At 50.4% G+C, this 23,392-nt stretch overlaps 2 protein-coding genes across 6 annotated transcripts in view; one reads left to right on the top strand and one right to left on the bottom strand.

The window, feature by feature from the left end:
* The first annotated feature begins 6,184 nt into the window (after positions 1 to 6,184).
* On the top strand, positions 6,185 to 16,543 carry SLC31A2 (solute carrier family 31 member 2). Of its 2 annotated transcripts, XR_006386379.1 has the most exons (5): positions 6,185 to 6,285; positions 10,415 to 10,481; positions 12,594 to 12,780; positions 13,738 to 14,668; positions 16,169 to 16,543. XR_006386379.1 is itself a non-coding variant. In XM_044265109.1 (4 exons), the coding sequence occupies exons 2-4, from the start codon at positions 10,415 to 10,417 to the stop codon at positions 13,904 to 13,906; spliced, it is 423 nt and encodes a 140-aa protein (XP_044121044.1). In that variant the 5' UTR covers positions 6,185 to 6,285; the 3' UTR covers positions 13,907 to 15,119. The 2 variants fall into 2 exon arrangements, 1 of the variants encoding a protein (XP_044121044.1); XM_044265109.1 differs by lacking the exon at positions 16,169 to 16,543 and having other exon boundaries at positions 13,738 to 15,119.
* A 480-nt stretch (positions 16,544 to 17,023) lies between these two features.
* The window catches only part of FKBP15 (FKBP prolyl isomerase family member 15), a 54,184-nt gene continuing 47,815 nt past the window's right edge, over positions 17,024 to 23,392 (bottom strand). For all 4 annotated transcript variants that reach the window (XM_044265104.1, XM_044265106.1, XM_044265107.1 and 1 more), the window contains exons 24-28: positions 22,501 to 22,623; positions 21,832 to 21,939; positions 20,872 to 21,557; positions 19,911 to 20,007; positions 17,024 to 17,634 (exon numbers count right to left, since the gene is read on the bottom strand). In XM_044265104.1, coding sequence (XP_044121039.1) covers positions 17,557 to 17,634; positions 19,911 to 20,007; positions 20,872 to 21,557; positions 21,832 to 21,939; positions 22,501 to 22,623 — 1,092 coding nt within the window. In that variant the 3' untranslated portion in view covers positions 17,024 to 17,556. The remainder of the gene's footprint in view (positions 17,635 to 19,910; positions 20,008 to 20,871; positions 21,558 to 21,831; positions 21,940 to 22,500; positions 22,624 to 23,392) is intronic.

Raw genomic sequence — 23,392 nt, 5'->3', positions numbered from 1 at the left:
TGAGCTCCATGCAGCTCTGATGGAAAGTTCTCAAAGCCTGTGGTCTTTCTGCAGGAGGCAGGGGTGTCAGGCCTGGGAGTCCTTGGCAGCAGGAGTGGGCAGCCTCGCGGCAGGCATGAGAGGAGCCTGCCAGGAGAACTCAGGTCAGAACCCCTGTAAGCAGGGAGTCTGTGACTGAGAATTCTTGGCGGTGTTCCCCGCCTTGCCCCTGGCTTCGAGAACGAAGGGGTCAGCACAGAACTGTCCTTCCTAAGGACAGGTTGGGGGAAGGACAAACAAAGCAGTCTTTTCTTTCTCATCTTGTCTCTCATCCTGCTGCTTGCTCTGGTTTGGCTAAAGGCCCTTCTAGACTGCAGGAAAGTTATAAATGTCAGTGTTCCCTTGACAGGCTGGACAATGGCCCTAAAAAAAAAAATCCAGCTCTTAACTCCTGGCCTCTGTGAACATTACCTATCTGGCAAAGGAGACTTGCACACAGTGTTGAATTGAGGATCCTACGATGGGGAGATTACCCTGGATTGTCTGCATAGACCCTAATGTCATGGCAGACTCTGTCCTTTAGAGGTAAGCAGGGGACTGGACACCAAAGAGTGAAGGCAAGGTGAGATTCAAAGAGAGATTTGAAGTTGCAACTGGTCAGCCCTTGAAGGTGGAGGAAGGTTCCTCCAAGGCAAGGAATGTAAGAACATAGCTCCAGAAGCTGGGAAGTACAAGGAAAGGACTGTCCCCTAGAGCCTCGGAAGGAGTGATAATTTAATTTCATCCTAGTGAAACTGGTTTCAGACTTCTGACTCCCAGTTGTGAGGAATCCATGAGTGTTGTTTTAAGCCATCAAATTTGCAGTAATTTTTGAAAGCAGCCCTTCGTGGTAGGCTGGCTGGCCCATTCCCTCCTTCGTCCCAGCAGGCTTCACACCCACCAGAAAGGGATGAATGGGGAGTCTAGAGGCACTGAAGGGTATCCTGCATTCCTCGGAGATCTCTACTGGAATAGGGGGGAGCAGAGGGCGGGGGACGCAGCATGAGAAGTGCTCCAGAAGGGAGAAAGAGAGTCAGCCTCACCCCGGCTCCCTGAGAACGTGGAAGCAGGCTACAGGAACCCCCAGGAGCTGCCCTCCTCGTGTTCAATGACCCGGATGAGCAGGGTCAAGTTCCAGAGCAAAGAAAAAGCTCAGAACCCTTGTAGACATGTTTCAGGCAGGGAGGAACCTGGGCTCCGACAGTCAGTCTTCAGAACAAACAGGCCCAGAGTCATCAAAGTTCACCATCTCCAAAAGGGGCAGAGCCCCATGGTCAAAGACAGGGCTTAACTGTGCACATGTGACTTCTTCTAGCATGTTCCCTGATGTGCCCTGAGATTCCTTGCTGGAGAGGTTGGGGGAAGCGCCTGGACAGCCGGCATCACAGCCCTGTCAGAGCTGCCCATTGGTGAGCATTCTCTGTGTGCCTAGTGCTAAGGTCACTCCCCTCATGGGCTCTTCTGAGGAACTTTATTGCTTTTGTTCCCTCATCATGATGAATTTTTCTCTCATTTATTTTCTACCTTTTCTTGATTGTCTGTGAGCTGTCTCAAAGCCTTTGTGTGGCGGCAAGACACATTCATAAACAAATGATTGCTTTTTTTTCTTTTCAAGATTTTATTTATTCATTTGACAGAGAGAGATCCCAAGTAGGCAGAGAGACAGGCAGAGAGAGAGAGAAAGGAGGAAGCAGGTTCCCTGCCAAGCAGAGAGCTCGATGCGGAACTCGATCCCAAGACCCTGAGATCATGACCCAAGTGGAAGGCAGAAGCTTAACCCACTGAGCCACCCAGGTGCCCCAAATGGTTGCTTTTTTAAAAACACTTTCAGGAAAAGCAAATGTTCAGGATACTCCCCACCCCTGGCTTCACCTCACCTCCACTAAGTGAACCCAAGGGATGAAGAAGAAATCAGCTGGGTTATAAGTGTCCTTGTTGTCTGTGAAGGCCTAACAGATTATCCCCCGAATCTAAAGCCACCATTTTATTTTGTCTGAGATCTCGTGGGAGAGGACTTGGCTGGACAATTCTTGCTTAGAGTCTCTCACATGATTTCACTAAGTTGTCTGCCAAGGCCATGGTCATCTGAAGGCTTGACTGGGCTGGAGCTCCAAGGAGGCTTCCCTCACGGGTTGCCAGCTGACAGCGGCACAACCAGCAGGCCGCCAACTGGAGCATTTATGTGGAGCCTCTCCATGTGGCCTGGGCTTCCTCACAACATAGTGACCTCAGAGAATTCGGGTGTTTTTTGTTTTTAATACTCAGTAGCTCAGAGCCCTGAAAGTGGGAGACCTAATATATAAAATCTTCACTGCCTTAAAGAAAAAAACAAACAACTTTCAGGGAGCCTCGGCAGCTCAGTCAGTTAAGCATCCAACTCTTGATTTCAGTTCAGGTCACTATCTCAGGGTTGTGGGATTGAGCCCCGCTTGAGGATTCTCTCCCTCTGCCCCCTCCCTGCTCGCCTGCGCACGCTCTCTCTCTCTCAAATAAATAAATCTTTTTTTAAAAAATAGCTTTCTTGGGGCACCTGGGTGGCTCAGTGGATTAAGCCGCTGCCTTCGGCTCAGGTCATGATCTCAGTGTGCTGGGATCGAGCCCCGCATCGGGCTCTCTGCTCAGCAGGGAGCCTGCTTCCCCTTCTCTCTCTCTCCCTGACTCTCTGCCTACTTGTGATCTCTCTCTCTGTCAAATAAAATAAAATAAAATCTTTTTAAAAAATAGCTTTCTTGAGACATAATTCATATACCATAAGGTGTAAAAGTTTACTATAGTTACAGAGTTGTACAACGACTACCACTATCCAATTTCAGAGGTTTTGTGCCACCAAGAAGGAACCCCACACCCACTACCTGTCACTCCCCTTTCCTCCCTCCCTCCAGTCCTGTCCTGGCGGTGGAGGCACTGCTGCCCCTCTCTATGACCAGCTGGGCCCACTGTGCTTCTTCCTGGGTTGGCCAAAAGCTGGCTCAGAGGCCCCTTGCTCTGAGCCCTCAGTTCTCACTCCCTCTTCTAGGCTGAGGGATTCCGTGGGTGGGGGAAAGGCAGCCCTGTTTTTCCTTGTGCTTCTCCATAAATTATTTTCTCACTTTTGCCAAAAGCTGCCTCTAACACATTTCTTATTTCATAAGAAATAAAACCGTCATGACTCACAGGTTGCTTGACTTTCTCCCACTTCCTTCCTCTGAAGCAATGAAGCCCAAGCCATGAACCTGCTGGGATTCATTCATTCATTCATTTAATGCACATTTATTAACAGTTGCTTTGTGACGTGAAATGTTTTAGGAACTGGGGGTGCCTTTCTGAACAAAAATACAGAAATCCCTGTTCCCCTGGATCTGTTTGAGTGGAGAGAAAGGAACAAGGAATAACCAAATTAAAGAGCATGTCGCAAGGTGATAAGGACTACAGGGACATACAGCAGAGTAAGCAGGACAGGGACTGTGAGAGGGATGGCAGTTTTAAGTAGGGAGGTCAGGGTAGGCCTCACCAAGAGATTGACATTCAGGAAAGACAAGGGAGAAAACCCCACGTGAAAATCCCTTTACTGGTTCTCCTTTGTCCGTGAATAAATTCCTGACCTTAAACATGGCCTTCAGCTTGTTCGTGGCCTGGATCCTGCTTTCTCCAGTCCCACCAACACAAAGTACACTATGTAAACACATACACACACACACACACACACACACACACACTCTGACCAGTCTTGAATGTGTGGACTCTCCCTGTGTCCCACACAGCAGGTAAGGAATGTTACTCACAGCACAAACATAACATAACTGGGTTCGCAAGAGAACACAGGAGGCTAGCTGAATGGAGCAACATGGAAAAACAAACAAAAGTCCTAGCTAGCTGTAGGGACGCCTGGCTGGCTCAGTTCGTAGAGTGCATCGCTTGATCTCAGGGTTCTGAGTTTGAGCCCTATGCTGGGTGTCTAGAAAAAAAAAAAAGAGGCTTAGCTATAAAGTGAGGCTTCCGACCTCAAGCTCATTCATAACTGCAGATCATCGGATGTGGCAGAACTGTTAGAGGTCATCCATTCCACCTCTCTGTGGGGCCCAGGGAGGGATGGTGGCATTCTTGAGGTCACACAATCTTAGCTGCACACCAAGGTCAGTTATTCTGCAGGAATAACATTTTATGCATGCAAGTTTTTTGTTGTTGTTGTTGTTTTTTAAGGGACTTCAAGTTCCTCTATTGTTTGTCAGAAGGAGAAATGACCAGTTCGACTTCCCCTCCATCAACAGACCACAGCTGAGCTGAGTGCCAAAGTCAAAGGGCCCTCTGTGACGCCCAAGGCAGCACCGTCTTTCCTGACTGAGGATTCTGTCGAGGGGCTCTAGGTACATGCTGGAAAACAAGGGTGGACTCTGTTGTTCCTCAGGAGGAGGGGACTGTCAAAACACAGAATCTGGAAAGAATCTTGCCATGGACTGAGGCTTGGCCCATTCTGGTGTGATCTTATGAGTTGGGATTCTGTGGCTGGCACCAAATTCTCTGCCTGGGGGCCAGATGAGGGGAGTCTCTGATGGCTCAGAAGGAAAAGGGGGCATTTTAGAACTTAAGGGCTAAAGTGTGATAAGCATAACACACATGAGGAAGTTAGAACTAAGTGAGAAGGTCATCAGATTGTGACAAAGCCAACAAAAACAGTCAAATGAATGACGCTGTGTTGTCAATACCTCTATAGAAGGATGGAGGTGGGGGGGCGGGTGAGGGAGCGCATGAGAGGCTGCTTATGTGAAGGTCAAGTCTTCTTACTCCTACTTCCCCAGATGATTATACCTAAATCACCTAATCCCTCCCAAGCTCTTGGGGCCGAGATGCTTCAAGAATATCCATAAGCCCTTCTCCCCACTGCTCCCTTCATGGGCCAGTGCCTCTCTCCTAGACCTCCTCATGATCTCAGTCCCATATTCTCTCCCTGAGGCTGCTCCCATTCCTGAATTCCGTCTAACCCCCACTATCCTTCAGATCGAGGTTCTTAGAAGCTGTGTGACTCTGAGCAAGTGTCTTGACCTTTCGCAATCTGCTTCCCGTCTAGAAGCATTTGCACTGATGATGAACAGGCCCACCACTTATTGAGCAAGCTCCCACTGCAGGGTTCTGTGCTGAAAATTTAACATACATGTCTTCGTCTAAGCCTCACAACACCCCTATGACATAGATTCTGTTGTTATTTTCATTTTATTGACCAGGAAACTGAGGCTCAGAAGCATAAAACCATTTGCCTGAGGTCCCATAGCCAATACTTGACTAGCTCAGGATTTGAACCGAGGTCATACTCCAGGCTCAAGTCCCCTAGTACTGTCTCTGGTAAGGTTTCTCTGAGGATTCCCTTTTCCCAAAGGAGGACTAGCAAAGGGTTACTAAGTATATTTAAAAATGAAATACTGTTAGGGACACCTGAATGGCTCAGTAGATTAAGCAGCTGCCTTCAGCTCAGGTCATGATCCCAGAGTCCTTGGACTGAGTCCTACATCAGGCTCCTGGCTCAGTGGAGATCATGCTTCTCCCTCTCCCTCTGCCTGCTGCTCCTTCTGCTTGTGCTCTTTCTGTCAAATAAATAAATAAAATCTTTAAATATAAATAAATAAATAAGTAAAATTTAAAAAAAGAAATACTGTTAAAGGTCACTCATCCACCAGAAAAGTCTCGCCATCCAGGCACCAAAACCAGGTGGGTGAAATGGACAGACTATACACTAACAGAGAATAAGAAAAAAGCTTATCACCCTAGTAACCCAAGAAATACAAGTTAAAATTAAAACAGTGTATGCTTTTTGCTTATCAGATTGGGAAAGATAGGAAAAGAATGACTACATTAAAGCCCCAGGGGCATGATTTCATTTACTCCTAATTTGTTGCTATTTTGTCCATAGGACTTGACAATTTTCCCACTCAACATGTTAAGCTTCGTGAATTTTATTAGAAGAGCAATAAACTCTGTAAGGATAGTTGCAAAGACAAGTCAAGGGCAAAACAAGGTAAGGGGCTGAACGGAGCGCAGCAGGTGGCCCGCGCTGCACTTGGGGCTCAGGCTGGCGCGCCGCGGGCTCCATACGGGTGGGTGCCCTCCAGGCCGCCGGGAGTGAAGCCACGCGCGGGGACCACAACTCCCAGGTGCCCGCGCGCCTGCCTCGCCACGACCATGTGACCTCGCGGCCCAGATCGCAATCGCTGCGGCGGGGGCAAGACGGACTCGGAGCGAGGAGTCCCCAGCGAGCGGTAGCGGTCCTTGCGCCCGCCCGGCGCGCTCACCTCCAAGGTAAGTCTCGCGGCCACCGTCAGCGGCTACGCGGGGAGGGTGGACGGGAGTAGGATTGAGGGGACGCGGGAGGCGGAGCCGGCGGTGGCTTGCCTGTGTTTTTTTATTCCCTTATCCGTGCCTCCTGCTGGCAGTCAGTCCGGCCCCGACGAACAGCGGGGGCGCGGTGGGTGAAGACAGACTTGGCGGGGGGCATCCTCTGCCCTGGACGCAGTGACTTGGGAGAGATTCCGGGGGGCCCCCATCAGAAGGAAAAGCCCCGCGCACTTCACGCACCGAGCGCACGCCCCAGGGCCGGCTCCCTGTCCTGGCAAGCTGGTGGTCTGAATCTCAGGTCCAGCTGCTTTCCGTCTTCCCTACGTTTGGGTAGAAGTCGCGTTTCACACAAACTGGCTTTTTAGGCAGAATTCACCGGGGTGGAGAGAATGACAGCTTGCAAGACTCCTTTTGATCTTTGAAAAAATCATCATAACCCCCATGATTATCATAGAATTTAAGATACAGGAAGCCAATACTGGTCATTTAGTCAAACGTCCTCCCTCACCACCTGCTAGCTTTCTAAAAGGGGAAATAGATGGGAAGAGCTTGTGAAAAGTTCCTGAGCCAGGCAAGTGCGGGACAAGGACCTTAACCTCCCCCCGAAACTGCTGGGTTTATTAACGAGAGAGCTCTTCTCAAGTCTAAGTAACCTCAAATGCGAACATAAAGAAGAAAACAAGTCCCTGATTGCTCTCTTCTTCACCACAGCCCCTCCCTACCCAGGGTGGGGCCCTGAAGAAGGCGCAGATAAGTTAGACTTGGGGCTGGAGGCTGAGATTCTGCCTAAGTGGAGAAACAAAAGCAGGGTGCTGCCACCTCTGTACCTGACCACAGGGCCCTTTAATTTTTTAAAAAAAGATTTTATTTATTTGACAGAGATCATAAGTAAGCAGAGAGGCAGGCAGAGAGAGAGAGAGGGAAACAGGCTCCCCGCAGAGAGCCCAATGTGGGGCTCAGTGCCAGGACCCTGAGACCAGGACCTGAGCTGAAGGCAGAGGCTTAACCCACTGAGCCACCCAGGCATCCAGGGCCCTCTAGTTTAAATGCAGCACCAAGTCGGGATGTGCTGATTTGAATTTTTCTCCAGCGAAAAAGCCGGAGTGGGTGAGCCTTTGTCCTTCCCGGACTCACTCCCCAGTCAGGTGGAACTACTGTCTGGGCGCTTCCAGCCTGGAACATACTAAACTGTCCGTCTTCCTCAGGCTGCCTCCTGCTCCTCCTGCTTCAGAAGATGCCCTAGCCATCTGCCTTCTTGGCCCAGTTAGATGTCTCCCGGCGGGGGCCTTCCTCCCTAGCACCCACAGGAGGCCTCCCCTGTGCCTCCTAACTGACTGCATTCACCCTGTTGTAATGATCTGTTCCCTTCCCTCTCCCCTAACAGATGGTTTGTCCCTCGAGGGCCAAGGACTTGTCTCATCCGTCTCCATATCTCCAGCATCTGTACCCCTAGCAAAACCAAAGTCATTGTTTGTCAGCTGAATTACTTTTATTGCTTTGTGGGTGCTCAAGTCTACAGCAAAAGCTTTGAGGCCCTCGAGACAGCTGGCCCAGGCCCAAGGATGATAGAAGGAAGCCAGTTAGGGAACTTCTCTGATTAACTAGCCGTTGGGGACATTCCAGTCATGCCAGTTTCTTTATTAAGTGAACTCAGAGAAGGGGCATGGTGCAACGCCTGCCACCTTCCCCACCGTAGAGGTGGTACTCGAGGCTTCTGCTGAAGCTGAATGAGCGTAACTCCAGTGTAAATGGAGTTTCACAGGATGATTTGGACTTGTTTTCGCATGTCCGTCTTTCGCGAACATTTTGCCATATTGACAAACATGCTTTTTGAAATCATAACAAGGGGAGTCTCTGGATAGTAGGACTCAAAATAATTTCTACTTTCTTTTGGTACTATTTCAGCTTTTACGTTAAACAAGTACCTCCCTCACATTGGGGGAGTAAGAAGCTGTTTTTATTTTACAATTCTTCTACATGATTTTTTAAAAAAGATTTTATTTATTTATTTGACTGAGAGAGAGAGAGAGAGAGAGGCAGTGAGAGAGGGAATACAAGCGGGGGGGTGGGAGAGGAAGAAGCAGGGTTCCTGCTGAGCAGGGAGCCCGATGTGGGGCTCGACCCCAGGACCCTGGGATCACAACCTGAGCAGAAGGCAAATGCTTAACTATTGAGCCCCCCAGGCACCCCTTAATTCTTCCACATGATTTTTAAATGACTGCCTAGATTTCCATTTTCTTCTTAGGAGGTCTTGGGCAAATCCCTTCCCCTGTTGTGACTCATTTTCCCTACCCGGGAATGAAATGGGGATAGAGAGGGGCCAAGTTGGACTAGATCAGTGTTTTTCACACTGAGTTTTAGCGGAGTTCGGAGTGCTCTCCCCTCTTCACTCAGTGCCCTGGTTTTATATGGTGGAGTTACAAGGAAGATTTTATTTGCTGGTAATCCCTGACCAAGAGAAAACAAAGAAAGAAAGAGAGGGAGGGAGGGAGAAAGGAAAGAAAGGGAGAAAGAAAGAAAGACTGAAAGCCAGGGGACTAAAGCCTCTGAGAAAATTATATGTCCCGGGGATGTGCTGCCCAGCCTGGTGACTATAGTTAATACTACTGTATTGTATTTTTAAAAAAAGATTATTTATTTATTTATTTATTTGACAGACAGAGATCACAAGTAGGCAGAGAAGCAGGCAGAGAGAGAGGAGGAAGCAGGCTCCCCGCTGAGTAGAGAGCCCAATGTGGGGCTCGATTCCAAGACCCTGGGATCATGAACTGAGCCGAAGGAGAGGCTTTAACCCACTGAGCCACCCAGGCGCCCCCTGTATTGTATGTTTGAGAGCTGCTGAGAGAGTAGGTCTTAAAAGTTCTCATCACAAGAAAAAAAAATTGTAACTTTGTGTGGTGATGGATATTATCCAGTCTTAAATGTGGTGATCATTTCACGATATGTACAGATATCGAATCGGGTTTACACTCAAAATTAATATAAAGTTACACATCAGTTGTACCACAATAAAAAAAAAAAACTTTCTAAGGACACTCTGGGTCTGACATTTGGGGAATCTAATACCTGCCTTAGAAGGCAAAGGCTTCTGTCACCCGATCCCACTTGTCCAGATCTCTTTGGCTGGAGGGCAGAGCCGCTGTTGCTGACCGAGGTTCTACTTACCCAGTGATGAGAGGGGACCTTCCTTTCCTCACCCCACGACAGTGACCTAATATTCATCCCTCCGGCTTTAATCTTGCCAAACACAGTCATTAAGCCTGGAGTGGGTCCTGAGGATTGCCACCCTTCTTGTGCTCCTTTCTTGGCAAGCAGGAGACAGCCTAGTATCCTGGAATGCACAGCACTCTGGCATCCAGCTGGACCCGGCTTTGAATCCAAGCTCTGCCAACTTACTAGCTTTGTGACCTTCAGCAAATGATTTAACCCTTCTGAGTCTAGTGTCTCCAGTTTTCTCTTCTATGTGATGGGCCTGACCATCCCTGTCACACATTAGACAGTTGTGAAATGAGGTAATGTACGAGAAGCGATTGATGCCACCCCGAACACGGGCGGGGTAAGGCGCTCTTTGAGAGGGGCGTTCAGATGCGTGCGGCATGGTCTGTCCGTCTACCTTTGTTCTTTCCGTAAGTCTGGGAGCTCATCAAGGGCAGAGACGTTAAACTTTGTCCAGAATGCTGGGCACAGAATGGGGTCAGCAAATGTTTAATGAATGAGTGGACAGATGTGGAGTCGCATGGAGACTGCAGCCCCTGGCCTCTCCATGATACACATGGCTGGAACAGAATGACTGGGGCCCCAGTGGGGACATCTCAGCATGACCTGAGGACACTGACCTGTGTGTTACCACCCGTATGTCACGTCCACCTTGAGTAGGGCCATCTCAATGATAGCTCTGCTGCTGACCTACTGCAGGACCTTGAGTAAGTCTCTGCCCTGCCTGGCCTCAGTTGGTCCTGATGACCACTAGTGGCCCTTCCAGCACTTAAGACCAGCGACCTTGTTCCTCTGGGCCTTTAGGGGAGGCTGCTGGAGAGCATTAGGGACCAGGACTCTTACTGCCTTGAGCAATGCAAATTCCCTTTTCTTTCAGATGCATTTCATCTTCTCCAATGAGGTGGTGCTTCTATTTGATTTCTGGAGTGTCCACAGTCCTGCAGGTAAGAGTGGGGAAGCCTAGCCTTGTAGCTCGGAAAGCCTTGTAGCTCTGGGCCGTGGAGAGCCCAGTTCCCTTTAGCGCTACGCTTTGTGGACATTCAGATGAGCTTGACTCCTCTTTCGTAAGCACTGAGCAGGAAATTGGCATTTATAATTCCAAGCACTGCTCTTCACGTCACAAAAGGCTCCATTATCTCGCTGATTGTCACAAGGCCCAGAGAGAGGCCAAGGATACAGCCTTTGCCTCTATGACACGAGAAGGAACTGAAGCTCAAAGAGGGAAGAGAGTCACATAGCGAGTAAGCATCAGAGCCAGAGCTCGACCGAGGCCTCCTGTTGCCTCTTAGCACCCACCTAGCTCCTACCTCCTACCACGTCCAGCACCAGCTCAGAAGCCCAGAACAGCTGCTGCTGGCTGGACCTCAAATGAGGCACCAGTTTGCAAGAGAACGGTATTGCTTTGACTAGAAAAGGCAGAGCTGGGCGCAAATTCATGATGTAGTTGTTTCAACTTAAGTAGCTGTATCTTAAAAAGTAGACGGGAAATGGCCCAAGTTCCCAGGCCTGCAGGTGCTGATGAGATAAATCACGGTCATCCCCACAGCGGGTCACCAGCCCCTCCACCCCGTAAGCCCAGTCATTGCAGCATTCCTTCTCAAGGTTCTGGGTTAACTGGGCTCGGCTAAGGGGTCCCCACCACAGCCTGTCACGCAGGTGTGGTCAGACAATGGCTGGAACTGGAGTCCTCCTGAAGGCTTCCTCACGCTTGTGGCTCCCGGTTGCTGCTGGTTGTCAGCGAGGACCTCTGGCTGGGGGGGTTGCCGGCGGAACACCACAACATGGGGCGTCTCCTAGGGCCTGGGCTTCCCTGTGCAGGGTAGCTGGGTTCCAGCAGCAAGTGTGTCAAGAAAACGAGGTGGCAGTGCACGGGATTTTTAAGACCTTAGCCTTGGAAGTCACAGAGCCTCACGTCCACCTTGCCTGGGTGAGGAAGTCACAAAGGTCTTCTCAGCCTAAAGGGAAGGGGCCGTGGACCCCACACTTGACGGCAGGGGTGCTGACACTGTAAGAAGAGCATGTGGGGTGCGGTGGGGTGAGGTGGCCACCCTTGGACAATAGACTGTATCACAGATACTGTGACGCCACAGAAATAAGGCAGATCTGTGTGCAGGGAGGGGAACCTCTCTACGAGGTGTACTTGGATGACATCAGACGTGGAAGCACATACACAGGTCGATGCCTACAGTGGGTATCCCTGGAGAGCTGCAGAGGAAAAGGCTCCGGGGAGAGGACTGGGGTTTTAGGGACTGGGCTGGGAAGAAGACTTACCTTTCACTGTATACCCTTTGGTCCCAGTTAAATCCATACCTGTGTATGTAATTACATGTAATTTTGTATTTTAAAATATCACCTACATCTTTTGTAGATGATTTCCTCCTGGGAGCCCAATAAAATAACTATAGCTGGCGTATTTAGTATCCCCCCTTGTCTTGTAAAAGAGAAGTAGCAATTAGCCGCTAATTTTACAGCAGCTCTCGTAAGCACTTCATGTTTTCTGTAAAATAACTTAGTGGTGTTTTCCACTATTATAAAAGCATACACACAGCACTGACTTCGGAAAATTAGGTGAGAAGAAAAAAATCCTTTATATCCTAGTTTGCTGAAGTAATTATAACTCCTTTGTTGTATCTCCCTCCTTCCAGACTTTTCTTTATACACACTCCTACTCAGGACCTTGCTGTACATGCTCTTTGCCTAACAAGAACTCCTGACAGAGACTTGTGCCACCTGCAGGGGTTGCCGCTGGGGGCAGTGCTGTGTGACCTTTTCCCCCCCTGGCCCCTGGCTTTTCAGACCTGGCTTTTCTTCCTGATCTCACAGCCGTACCCCAACTGGCCATCCTTTCCAAGAAAGAGCTGGAGGGCAAAGAGACAGTGAATTTCTGAGCCCATGGCAGTTGGGGAGGAAGATGCCAGAGAGAGAGAGATGGAGTGGATTCAGGGAGACCAGGTGGAGGTGCTCTGCTGCTCCATATCCCGGGTCCTGGGGGAAGCTGCCAGAAGGGGATCAGGGCTTGCTTGGCCACGTCTCTGCAACTCAGCTTTATTTGACAGGCATGGCCCTTTCGGTAGTGGTGGTCCTGCTCCTGGCTGTGTTGTATGAAAGCATCAAGGTTGGCAAAGCCAAGCTGCTCTACCAGGCCGCAGTGAGCCTGTCCATCCCCACCAGCCAGCTCACTGAGGAGACAGACCAGGATTCTTCTGGCTCAGACTCACCCCCGGTCAGCAGAACCCGCCTCAGGTAACAGGCACAGCTGTGGGCCATGGCAGCATACTCACATTCACCCTGAGAGAGGCTGGGCCCAGAGGACTAAAGCAAACAGGCCCGAGGAAGGACTTGCCAGAGTGCTTACAGGGAGTAAGTAGTGAGGTGAGCTCGGGCTCGGGTCTCTTGATGCCTGGGCCAGAGCTCTACGAACAGCCACTCGGGAGGCTCAGATCTTCAGAACCCTGGTGCAGGCCTCAGTCCAGCAACACGGGCATCCATCCATCCAGATCTCGGCAGCCTTTCTTAGGTCACTAAGGCTTCCAAACCCAGGCTGGAATCTGCAGCTGTTCCCACACAAATAGTAAGGGTTGCTGTCTGCAGCGGACCAGTCTTGGCAGAGCAGCTCCCACTTCCCTTCTTCCCATCCCAGTCTGCTAAGGCCGCGCCATGGGGTCCCATGTCGGCCCTCTCTCCAGCTCCAGCGGTGCTTCCCGAGCCTTCCTTTTCCTTACACGGGTGTCTCTGCTGTTCACACCCAGCCTGCAAGGGAGGTATTCTTATCCCTCCTTTACTGATGAGGAAATTTTAAGTTCAGAGAGGTTAAGGTATCTGAGCTAAGCTACAGTAAGTAACTGGCCGAGCTAGTAGATTGAGAAGGAATCTCCCACAGCAGATTCAGAAGGAAAAATCTACCTGCCTTACTGATGATTTTGTATTATCCTTTATCAGATATGACAGGATACATGTCTCATTTTCCCTTTTTGCCTTGGATGCTAGGAAGCTCAGAGCTGAATGTAGTAGAGACACGATTACCCAAGGCTCCTTGTACAAGCCCGTCCCCTAGCAGTGGTTTCTCATGTATCTCTTCAGAAAGAAGTCTCTTCTGGGTCCAGCACACAAATATAAATAAGCTGGTCCTGTAACTCAAGAGGCTCTAATTCCTGACACCATCTCATTATCAACATTAACTTGACTCTCCTTTTCATCTAGGTGGTTTTTCTGTCACTTCGGCCAGTCTCTAATCCATGTTGTTCAGGTGGTCATAGGCTACTTCATGATGCTGGCTGTCATGTCGTACAACACGTGGATCTTCTTCGGCGTGATCCTTGGCTCTGCTGTGGGCTACTACCTGGCCTACCCGCTTCTCAGCATGGTTTAGCTGGTGAGGGCTCTGCAGGCACTGGGGGCCGGAGTGAGCTATGGCCCCCTCCTGCAGACGCTGAGCTTCCAGCCCTGTATCTCCTGTTTCTTCTGATGGCTGTTCCTCACTACGCTCCCAGCTCCTGGACACATCCTGCTGAAGCCAGCACTTGCTGCCCAGAGTTCAGAGGCCCCTGCAGCTACCTCTGCCCTCAGCCAGCCTGGACGGGGCCCGGGCATGGGCGTTTTGTGCCTTAATAAGGCTGCTGTGACCTGAGGGAGAATGAAGACCAGAACCTGGGGGCAGGGTTGCTGAGCCCATGAGGACTTACCTCTCTGACTCAAGATTAAGAATTTCCAAAGATCTTCAAGACAGGGAGAGGGGTTCTGGGTGATGAAGGCCACAGAAGCTGCATACCTTCTGCCCTCGTGATTTGTGCCTTATAAAGAGAAGCACCTACCACTGGACTTCCTGACCTCTTCTGTATTTGAGGGACGGAGACCGAGCTGGCTCCTTTGTCTCACCTTTCTGCCTCTGGGGCACATAAAGATGGTCTGTTCTACGGATCACAGTGACAAACTAAGATTTTTCATTTTTTCCCACTAAACTGGTTCGCAGTTTTGCACATGAATCCAAAATTTTCAGCGAAGTGACTTCATCAGATTCCTGATGGATATAGCAGCATCTGCTAGGAACTGTTTCTCTTTCTTGGGGGCATGACAGCAGATTCAAGGCCGAGAAGCGAGACTCTTCCCAAGGCTCCTGACCTATCCGCTGCAGGTGAGCTGCTCCCATCAGACAGCACTGCCTGCGGGAGGAAGGCAATCTAATGGCTTGAGGGGCCCGGGGTGCTTCTCAGGATCCCAGTGCTTCCTTCCTGCTCCTGCTTTGATACAGAACAGAGAACTACACTGAATATTCAGTATTTCGTGTTCTCTAGTTCGAACTTACTGCTCACCCATCACATCTGGTGGGCAAACACGGTTAAGCCATAGGGAGTGTCAGCTGACGATGCAGGAAGCAGTCAAACCAAAGCATTACACAGAGTTAGGTGGGACTCTCCAGACGGTTCGCTTGACAGAGAAGCAAACATGAGACCCAGGGAGGGAACATCATGGCTGGATACTGGAATGTCTGTGCTCAAGTACCTCAAGGGCTAGAGGAAAGATGGTTTTAAGCTTCAGGAATTAAAAAAGAAATAGATGTTTTAATAAATACTATTTTTAAAGTCTGTGGCCATTCTTGTGTTTCTGCTCAGACAGCAAGCACATGCCACCCCTGAAGGCACTGCAGGAGCTGAGGGGGGTGAATGCAGCTGGTAGTGCTTGCTGTGGGGCTGTCCAAGGACGGGGTCTGTCCATCTGCTAGAAGACAGCTCTGTGCTCCGGGTAGCCAGGCCTGGAATGCTGTGCCATCAGGCAGATCCCCGATGACCTTGCCTCCCCGAGAGTCATTCTCACGTTCACACACCACATCCCAACTAGGCGCTGCCTGGTGTGAGAAAAACAACTAGCTATCATGTGGGCTGCAAAGCATCTTCTCCCCCTGAGGGCAGCAGCAAAAACTACATAGAAACCACTTTTTAATTTGCAGTGAGAACCATAACAAAGTATGTGACACCTTCAGTATTGACCAGTGCAACCCCCCAGCTCAGCAACTCCATGTCATGAAGGGGGTGGGCGGTAAAATTTCCAGGGTCCAGCGCGGTCTTGCTGATGGAGCCTCAAGGATCCAGTTCCAGGTACTGATCAGTTTGATAACGTTGGTAATATTTGTGAGGGTTTTTAAAAAAATGTCTGCTCTAGAGCTGGTTAGACTAAGCATTTCAACATTCTTCATGGCCAAGTCACAGAATGTAGCACTTTCTCTACCTGAAGTTTGTTTGTTTTAATTTGACACGTGTCTAGTGCTTTTTATGTGCCAGGCAGTGTTCTAAGCACCTCACAGTATTAACTCATTTAACCCTCACAACCCAGCAGAAACTCTTTGTCCTGGTTTTAGAGAAGAGGCAGCTGAGGCACAGAGAAGTTAAATCGTCACCCGGTTCACGAGTGGCAGAGCTGGGCCACGGCGCCAGGCAGGCTGGCCTGAGTCTGCTCCTCAGCACAGCAGAGCGTGGGGCTCACCGGGTAACTGGCCGAGGCCGTGAACGCAGACAGTGGGGGCTGAGAGGCCAGGGCTAGGTTTTACCACAACAGGGGAGAGATTCTGTTTCAGGAGATGTGGGCTGAGGCCCAGGAGCCTGGATTTTGATGAGCACCATTGCCCTTCTTCCCCCAGCCCAGTGATGGATGCCCCATGGTGGACAAGAGCCCAGGCTCCAGAACAGGCTGGCCAGGATCTGAATTCTCGTACTCCTGCTTCCTAGCTGTATAATCTCGGCCAAGTTAATTGCACTCTCTAAGCCTCAGTCTCTCTATCAGAGGGGGTAAGTGTCTTCTGCAAGGGCTGCTGGAAAGGAGAGTGTGTAAAGTGTTCAACAACAAAGTCCAGCCAACAGTGGTTCTGACCGCCTCCCAGCCCCACTTCCGGCACACAGGCGCACAAAGGATCTGCCTTCACAAGGGATGGGGTTGGGCCATCAGTATCCAGGATTCTCTCTTATAGACATTTTAAACCAGGGGATATTTTTATTAAAATTATTCTCCTGCTCTTGAAGACTGGTTGCATGGTCTTTGGAAAATCCTGAAATAAGTAAAATAACCACAGATGTTTTCTCACTACTCTTCTCTGCATTCGGCCTCTGGCCCCGAGTCCAGAGGGAAGGGAAGCCGCTCTCAAAGTGAGGAATCAATCAGGTGTCATGATGAGTGACACCGCAATGGAGGGACCCTCCCACCTCCTGCGCAGGGCTTCCCGGGGCATAAAAGCAGGCGTGCCAAGACGATACGGCCAGTTTCTCAGGTAACCACGGTACCTCGAGCCTTCCTGCGTCTCGGATGAGCTAGGACAGCAGAGTGGTGACCTTTCCTGAAAGCCTGAGCTCCAGGGCTGGGTGCAAAGGGAGTATGGCACAGAGCTTTTTTGCCTGTTGAGCAACCCTGGTCTGTTCCAGCTCCTTCCCTAACATTCCCAGAAAGGAGCACAGCCAGCTTTAGAACCAAATTCGATTTCTCCCCAAGTGCTTGAGGCAAGTTTCATTGCAGACATTTATTTTAGTTTTTGTTAATTTCAAATATTCATTGACCTCTTTTATCAGATTTAAGGCAGAGAAAAGATACATGTCCCAGGACTGCAGGCAAGGCTGGTAACTGAACCAGGGTGTAGATAGCAGAGTCCACCGGGCAGACCTCCCCTGAGAGGACACGTCCTGCTGCTGGTGCACAGCTGAGCATCGGGAGGCAGATGCAGTCGGAGTTAGTTTAGAGAATAAAAAGCTTGGAAGAGGGCAGGATTCTTGACAATGACTGGTTGGAGGCAACCCACCAGCCCTTCCTCCCAAGGGGACTCTGAGGCAGGACCCCAACGTTGTGAAGACAGGCTCACACTCCTCTCGGACCAGCCGGGCAGGGTGCTCAGAAGTTGGCTAAGTCAGGTATGTGCTCTGCTGTCCTCAGAATGCTCACCTTCACCTCACCCCGTGCCTTGTCTAGACACAGGGCTGGCTGTGCAAAATCATGCCTAGGGAAGGGTCAGTAGAGAAACCTTTGCACCAGTATCCTGGGTCTTCATCCCAGCCAGTCAATGTCATCGTCATCGTCATCGTCTCCAAAAAGGGGTGTTGGGGGTGGCCGTCCCTTCATGCTCTGACAAAACAGGAAAGAGCCGTCAGTCCTCACCTGTCCCTGCACCAGATGGCCTTCCCGCCTGTGTGAGGTGAAGTGAACCGACACCTGTTCCCGACTCCAGGATGGGAAGGAGGGTGTTGGTTAGGGTTTCACCGAAAGGACTAAGCCTGCGGCCAGCAAACCTGGACTTCCAGATAAAGCTGAGACAAGCAGGCAGAGAAGGGAGGCAATCTTCCAACACATGAGAAGCCCAACACTGAGCTAGTTTTCCATTTATTTGTGAAACACGTGTATCGATTTGACAGGTTTCTTCTCATGCAGTGACATACATTTCATGTGGGAAAAGAAGGTCGATGGGGGAAGAGATGGGAGTGGGAGGAAGAAAGAGAGAAGTAGAGCAGCCCTAAGGAGAGAGAGAAGATGCAAGAAGCTGAAGAGAGGCTGGGAAGAATACAGCTCCATCTGAAGAAACGCTGTGGCCCATGATGGCCTGTCTGGTTCTGGATGTGACCCCACCACGTGAGACAGTTGAGTTCAGATGCTTGGCCAAATCACCAAGTGGCAAATCCAAGAGATGAAGAAAGCCCAGGAGCACGGGGCCACTGGCCCCAACACCCTTGATCTCACTGGTCCTTCCCTCACTCCCTTCACCCAGGTAGTAGGAAAAGGGAGATTAACAGGCAATGGAAGAAACTCTCCCCCACTTTTCATGACTTGAGCTCCTGGCCTTTTTCTTCTGGATTGGCAGGGAACAGGTCCCATGGGAGTAGCAGGGATTGATGCTGGAGAAAGGCACACAAAGAATATCCCCTGCTCTGAGCTACTCTGGCCCAGGGTCAGTCTTCACAGGGCCGGCCAAACAGAAGACGGCGTGATGGGGTCAGGGGTCCCTGGTACAGACCTTGTACCTCTCTCTGGGCATCAACTAAATGATGATACTCTGACAGTAGTGAATTAAAAGGTAGCTCACTGCTTCTGTTTATTCCAGCTAAAGTTCTGGCTCTGCATTTACCAGCATTATAACCTAGAGCATATTACTTAACCTTGCTGAGCCTCGGTCCTCTTTCCTACAAAATAGGATAAACTCCTCACTGGGTTAGTAGAGTATTAAATGAGAATGTCTGTGAAGTTCTTAGAGTATTCCAGAAACAGAAATGAACTCAATAGTATTCATATTAATACCAATAATATCCTGCTAACTAAACATTCCAACTACATTTAGGGTAGCCACTGGAGATACTCAATTGGCTTTTTGTTCTTATTTTTAAGTGCAGAATTCATATTCAGAATTCTTAAATGAAAATTTAATTCTTGGGAAGAAAGGCCAACAGGACGACATGGCACCCTTCCCCCCAGAGGAGCGCAGGCAGGAGGCAAGGGCGTTGGTACATTCAAGCCCGCTCCTTGCTCTGCCACAGCCATTCCCCCAACATTTTGGCAAAAGGCAACATCCACTATGGCAGACACATGAGGGGAGAAAAATGTGTCCCCAATCACCTCACATTTCTGTCCCCAGGACAGGATGAGCTTGCAGCTGATTTGTGTTCTCCACCCACGTTTTGCTCTGGTGTCATTCCCATCAGAGCAGTCAAATGTCCTGGTGACAGTCTAACTCCGCACATGGGGACAACAAATGCCAAGAATAGGGGCTCTGATCCAGGCTCTCTGAGCAAGCCGCCCTCCGGTCATCCGTCACTCAGGAGCTTTGTAGAGCGAGGTCATGCTATCGGTACTTAACCTATTTTCTGCCCAGGGTGTTGGGAGGACAAAACAAGGTAGCAGCTTGGAAAGCAGGCTGAGGACACGGAAAGGCCCAGAAACAGGTGGTTTCAGAAAGAGCCTGGGGTATCAGTCCTAGTTCTGCCACTGACTCCCTCTGTGGCTATAGGTAAATCATCTTTCTGAGCCTCCGTCTATGAATAAGGATAGATGTCAAGAACTTCCAAGTCCCTTCTGATTGTAAAACAGACATAATCCCTGAGCAGATCTGAGGGAAGCCGAGGCCTCAGCATTCTAATGCAGGACTAAGCAGCCCAACTTCCTTCACTGAAAGTAGAAATCATTCCTGCATGGACGGAGATCGTGACCCTTTTTAAGGAATAAAGTGGTATCTACCCATCCCCACCGAGCTTACAGAGCTGCCCCCTCCCTGCCCCACGCCTACTCCCACAGGGCGCCGCACATAGAGCCCAGGGCACGGGCCACCCACAGGCTCCAGTCCTCTTCTCGGAGCCAGCGGGAAAGGGTGCCCGGGTGGGGGTGTGAGGACTGGGCAGCGCCTGGGATTGCCTTACCACCTCATCTTCATCCTCCTCCTCAGCCTGTGCTTTGGGCCTTGAAACTTTCAGAGCTGCCCCTTTAAATAGTTCATCTTCTTCATCCCCTGAGAGACTGAAGGAAAAAAATCAAGAAAATCAAGTCACAGAAAATGGTGCTATTCCTGTTCCTGTTCTAGGCCACAGGGCCCATGAGCTCTGGAGAAAAAATCCAACAGCTCTGGTAATCACGCAGGGATTCCTCCCGCCTCCACCCATGCTGGCCTCCTAGCGCTCCTGACTCCCTCCATGACCTACAGCCAGAGTGATCTTTAACAACTAATATAATAATCAGGCCATGTCACTTTTTTGTTTAAATCCCTTTAATAAAGCTTTTCACAGTACCTTAAATCTAAACTTCTAAGAGTGACAAAATCTCACGAGTCTTGTCCCTACTTCATTCTCTAATCTCAGGTTAACACCATTCTTCTACTTCCTGTGCCTTCCTTAGTTCCTTGACTGTCATGTCCCCTCCTACCAGAGGGCCTCTGCATGCGCTGTGCCTGCTTTCCGCAATCTCTTCCTCCCAAATCTTGGCACTGAAGGCTCCTTTCCAACCTCTGGGTCCCAGTTTAAACATTACCTTCTCAGAACCCTTCCCTAACCATTCTATCTTGAAGTAGTAGAACTCCCCTTTATTCTCTATTTTAATAAGAGAGAATTTCTTTTTCTAAGCACTTTTTTACAGCATACGTTTACTATGTATTTGTCTTCACTAGACTGTATGCTCCTTACGAGCCCAATCTGCCTTGCCTTCCCCCCTACTGCAGTGCTGACCACAGCCTCTTACTTAGCAGATGTTCCTGAATAAATACAGGAATGAATGAATGAGTGAATCAGACAGTCCTTCTCTGAGGATGAGTTACCAGCCCTGGAAAAACCAGCGACAACCTCCACACCCAGCTGCCTTGTCCAGGGAACTCCGCTCAGGAAGACGTACCTGGGGCGCTGAGAACAGTTGTTGGGGCCACCTGCTGCTCCGACAGTTAGTGAACCTGCCCCTGTGTTTTCTAGCTCCTTAGGGGGAGCAGTGCAGTTAGGGACGCCCTCATCTTTCTTGAGCTCTGGAGGCTGAGGCTCTTCTCCCAGACTTCCAGGCCCCAAGGCCAATGGGTCCTCATTCGTGGAATGTGAAGTCAGAGACAGTCCCGTGGAGCTTTCTGGCTCCCCGACACAGGCGTTTTCCAATGGGCTGGCAGCAAGTGTCTCTTCGCCCTCAGAGTCCACAAGCACGGGGCCTGGAGGCTTAGGGGGAATTGATGTTGGGGGCCCCAGAGGTCTCTGGGAGGGGATACAAGCCAGTTCAGGTGGGAAGGAATCATCTTTCATCTCTGAGAGCACCTCTGCTTCTGCAGGTTCCCCTTCCCTTCCCTGTACCTCATCCTGGGGAACAGGGAGGGCCTGAGGAGGCAGGGGGGCAGCCTCCTGGACTGCCTGCTCCGATGACACCAGCGGGGACTCTGGTGATTCCCTACTCAGGGGCGCTGGCGGCGGCCCAGAACTGGCCGACACGGAGTGCTCCCGGGAAGGTGTCTGGGGCTGCTCTTCTTCCTCCTCCTCCTCTTCATCATTGCTGTTCTGTCCCTTGTCTTGCTCGTTCTGGTTTAACAGCTGAAGAGTCACCATCTGTTTAAAAGCCAAGGAGGAGGAAAGGCTCACTGGCAGGAGGACAGCAGGCACTCCCACTCCTCCGCTCCCCGACAGCACACCTGCTTGTGCAGGTCGGATGCCTGCTCCTTCCTCTCACCGGACGCTGCCCTTGGCTCTCCAGATCAAAGTCATGCCACTTAGCCTGACTCTTGAGGCACAGCCTCGAATACCTTTTAAATTTAGGATCGCTTCGAAGGCCCTTAAGCCACAAGAGTCCCACTTCACTGCAACAATCGCCAGCCGTCTGTACCTTGATGGTGTTCATGATGGTCCCCAGCACGGCCCGGCCGCTGTATGAGTCCTCCAGCTCAAACTCTCCCCGCAACGACTGGAACACCTGGTTCATGATCTTCTTGACCTGAGGGAAGATATGAGGAGAGCAAAACAAAATCTGTGCTGCCAAAATCAGGGGATTAACGCCGGAGAGGGGTTGGGAGGGCTGAAAGGAAGCTCCGGGGGCACTGAACCGCGTGCCACAGTGGTCTGGACCCAGGACACCGAAGGCGGTCACTGTAGAGAGGGTGATGTTAAGTAAGAAGAGCCACTGGTGGAAGCGTTATCAAGGACAGGCAAGCTGCAGCCCATGTGTGTCGATGCCTCCTCGCACTGTGGCCACCAAGGGAGCTGCCGAGGGCTGTGAGGACCAGTGCTAGCAGATGCTGGGCACGCTCCTCACTGCACCGACTTGGAGACACTTCCCTTATCTGTCAAAGCCTCAGGACAGGGCCCTCTGGGATTTGTCACCGAAGTGATATGCTCCAACAAGCTCATTTTTACTGAAGTCAGAGAAGTGGTGTATCACTAAAGTCAGAAAAAAGGCTACCAACATAACAAATTGGCCACATTCTTCCTGAAGCCCTGATAGGCACATTCAATCCCTTGATATGACCTGGGTTGCTTCCTTGAAATGCCCACTCACCTTCTCTGATGGGTCAGTAGCAGCAGCCGCAACTCCAGACACGTGGGGCTTGGCCTCCAGGTCCTTGGTGTGCTGTTCATTTTGCTGTGTCAGGGCCTTGACTTGGGCCTGGAGGGCTAGACACTGCAAAACAACAGACTGTGACTGTGGCCTTGGGAGCCTGGACCACCAGGTGAAAGTCAGGACACCAGGAGGACGAGAACCATCCTCAGCATCCAGTGTTAACATCAGGTAGGTCTGCTCGTGTCCATACGCCCCCACCCACCCCAAGCCTGCTGACTCAGGGCATTCTTTTTCCTCATCCCTCAGTCTCATCTCAGAACTTCACCTCCTCTTCCCCACTGAGGTCTCCTGCCTTGTTCCTAATAAGGTTCAAGAGCACAATGAAAAAAGGGGGGACGTGTAAGTCCAGTGACACAGTGAACACCGGCCATCAGAAGCAGCCTATTCACCTGCAAGACTGCCTTCAACATCTCTGAGTCAAAGATCTTTAACTAGATACTATAAGGAAAGAAAGTCACCTCCAGAAACGGGGCTGTCATTCCATGGCCCTAAACCATCTTCCATCTCTGTCACTTACATGCCAGTGACCTAGCCAACCCAGGCCCCATCTCACCCCTGTGCCTCTGCCCAGGGCGTTCTGCGGCCTTCTGCACCGCACTTCCCCTGCCAATGCTACTGGTCCTTGGTTCTGCTCCCTCAGGCACTTCCTCCTCTGGGCCACATAACATTTCAGCTTATCTCTGTTTCTCTCCAGCTCCCTTTCTTGACTCTGAGATGCCTGAGGGCTGAGCTCTTTGTAAGCCCTTTCCCTAACAAAGTATCTGAACTACCACTGGCACTCAATAAATATTTGCTTCATAAATGATCAAATAATGGAATTAAACACATT

Source organism: Neovison vison, chromosome 9 (assembly GCF_020171115.1).
Source record: "Neovison vison isolate M4711 chromosome 9, ASM_NN_V1, whole genome shotgun sequence".
Taxonomy (NCBI): Eukaryota; Metazoa; Chordata; class Mammalia; order Carnivora; family Mustelidae; genus Neogale; species Neogale vison.
The sequence above is the reverse complement of the archived record's forward strand: the minus strand, read 5'-3'. Positions and strand labels throughout refer to the sequence as shown.

Excerpts from the sequence above, each read along its gene's own strand:
- SLC31A2 (XM_044265109.1), top strand. The coding sequence starts at position 10,415 with ATGCATTTCATCTTCTCCAATGAGGTGGTGCTTCTATTTGATTTCTGG. Across the intron at positions 10,482-12,593 it reads GAGTGTCCACAGTCCTGCAG|GCATGGCCCTTTCGGTAGTG; the intron begins GTAAGAGTGGGG and ends TTTATTTGACAG. Across the intron at positions 12,781-13,737 it reads GTCAGCAGAACCCGCCTCAG|GTGGTTTTTCTGTCACTTCG; the intron begins GTAACAGGCACA and ends CTTTTCATCTAG.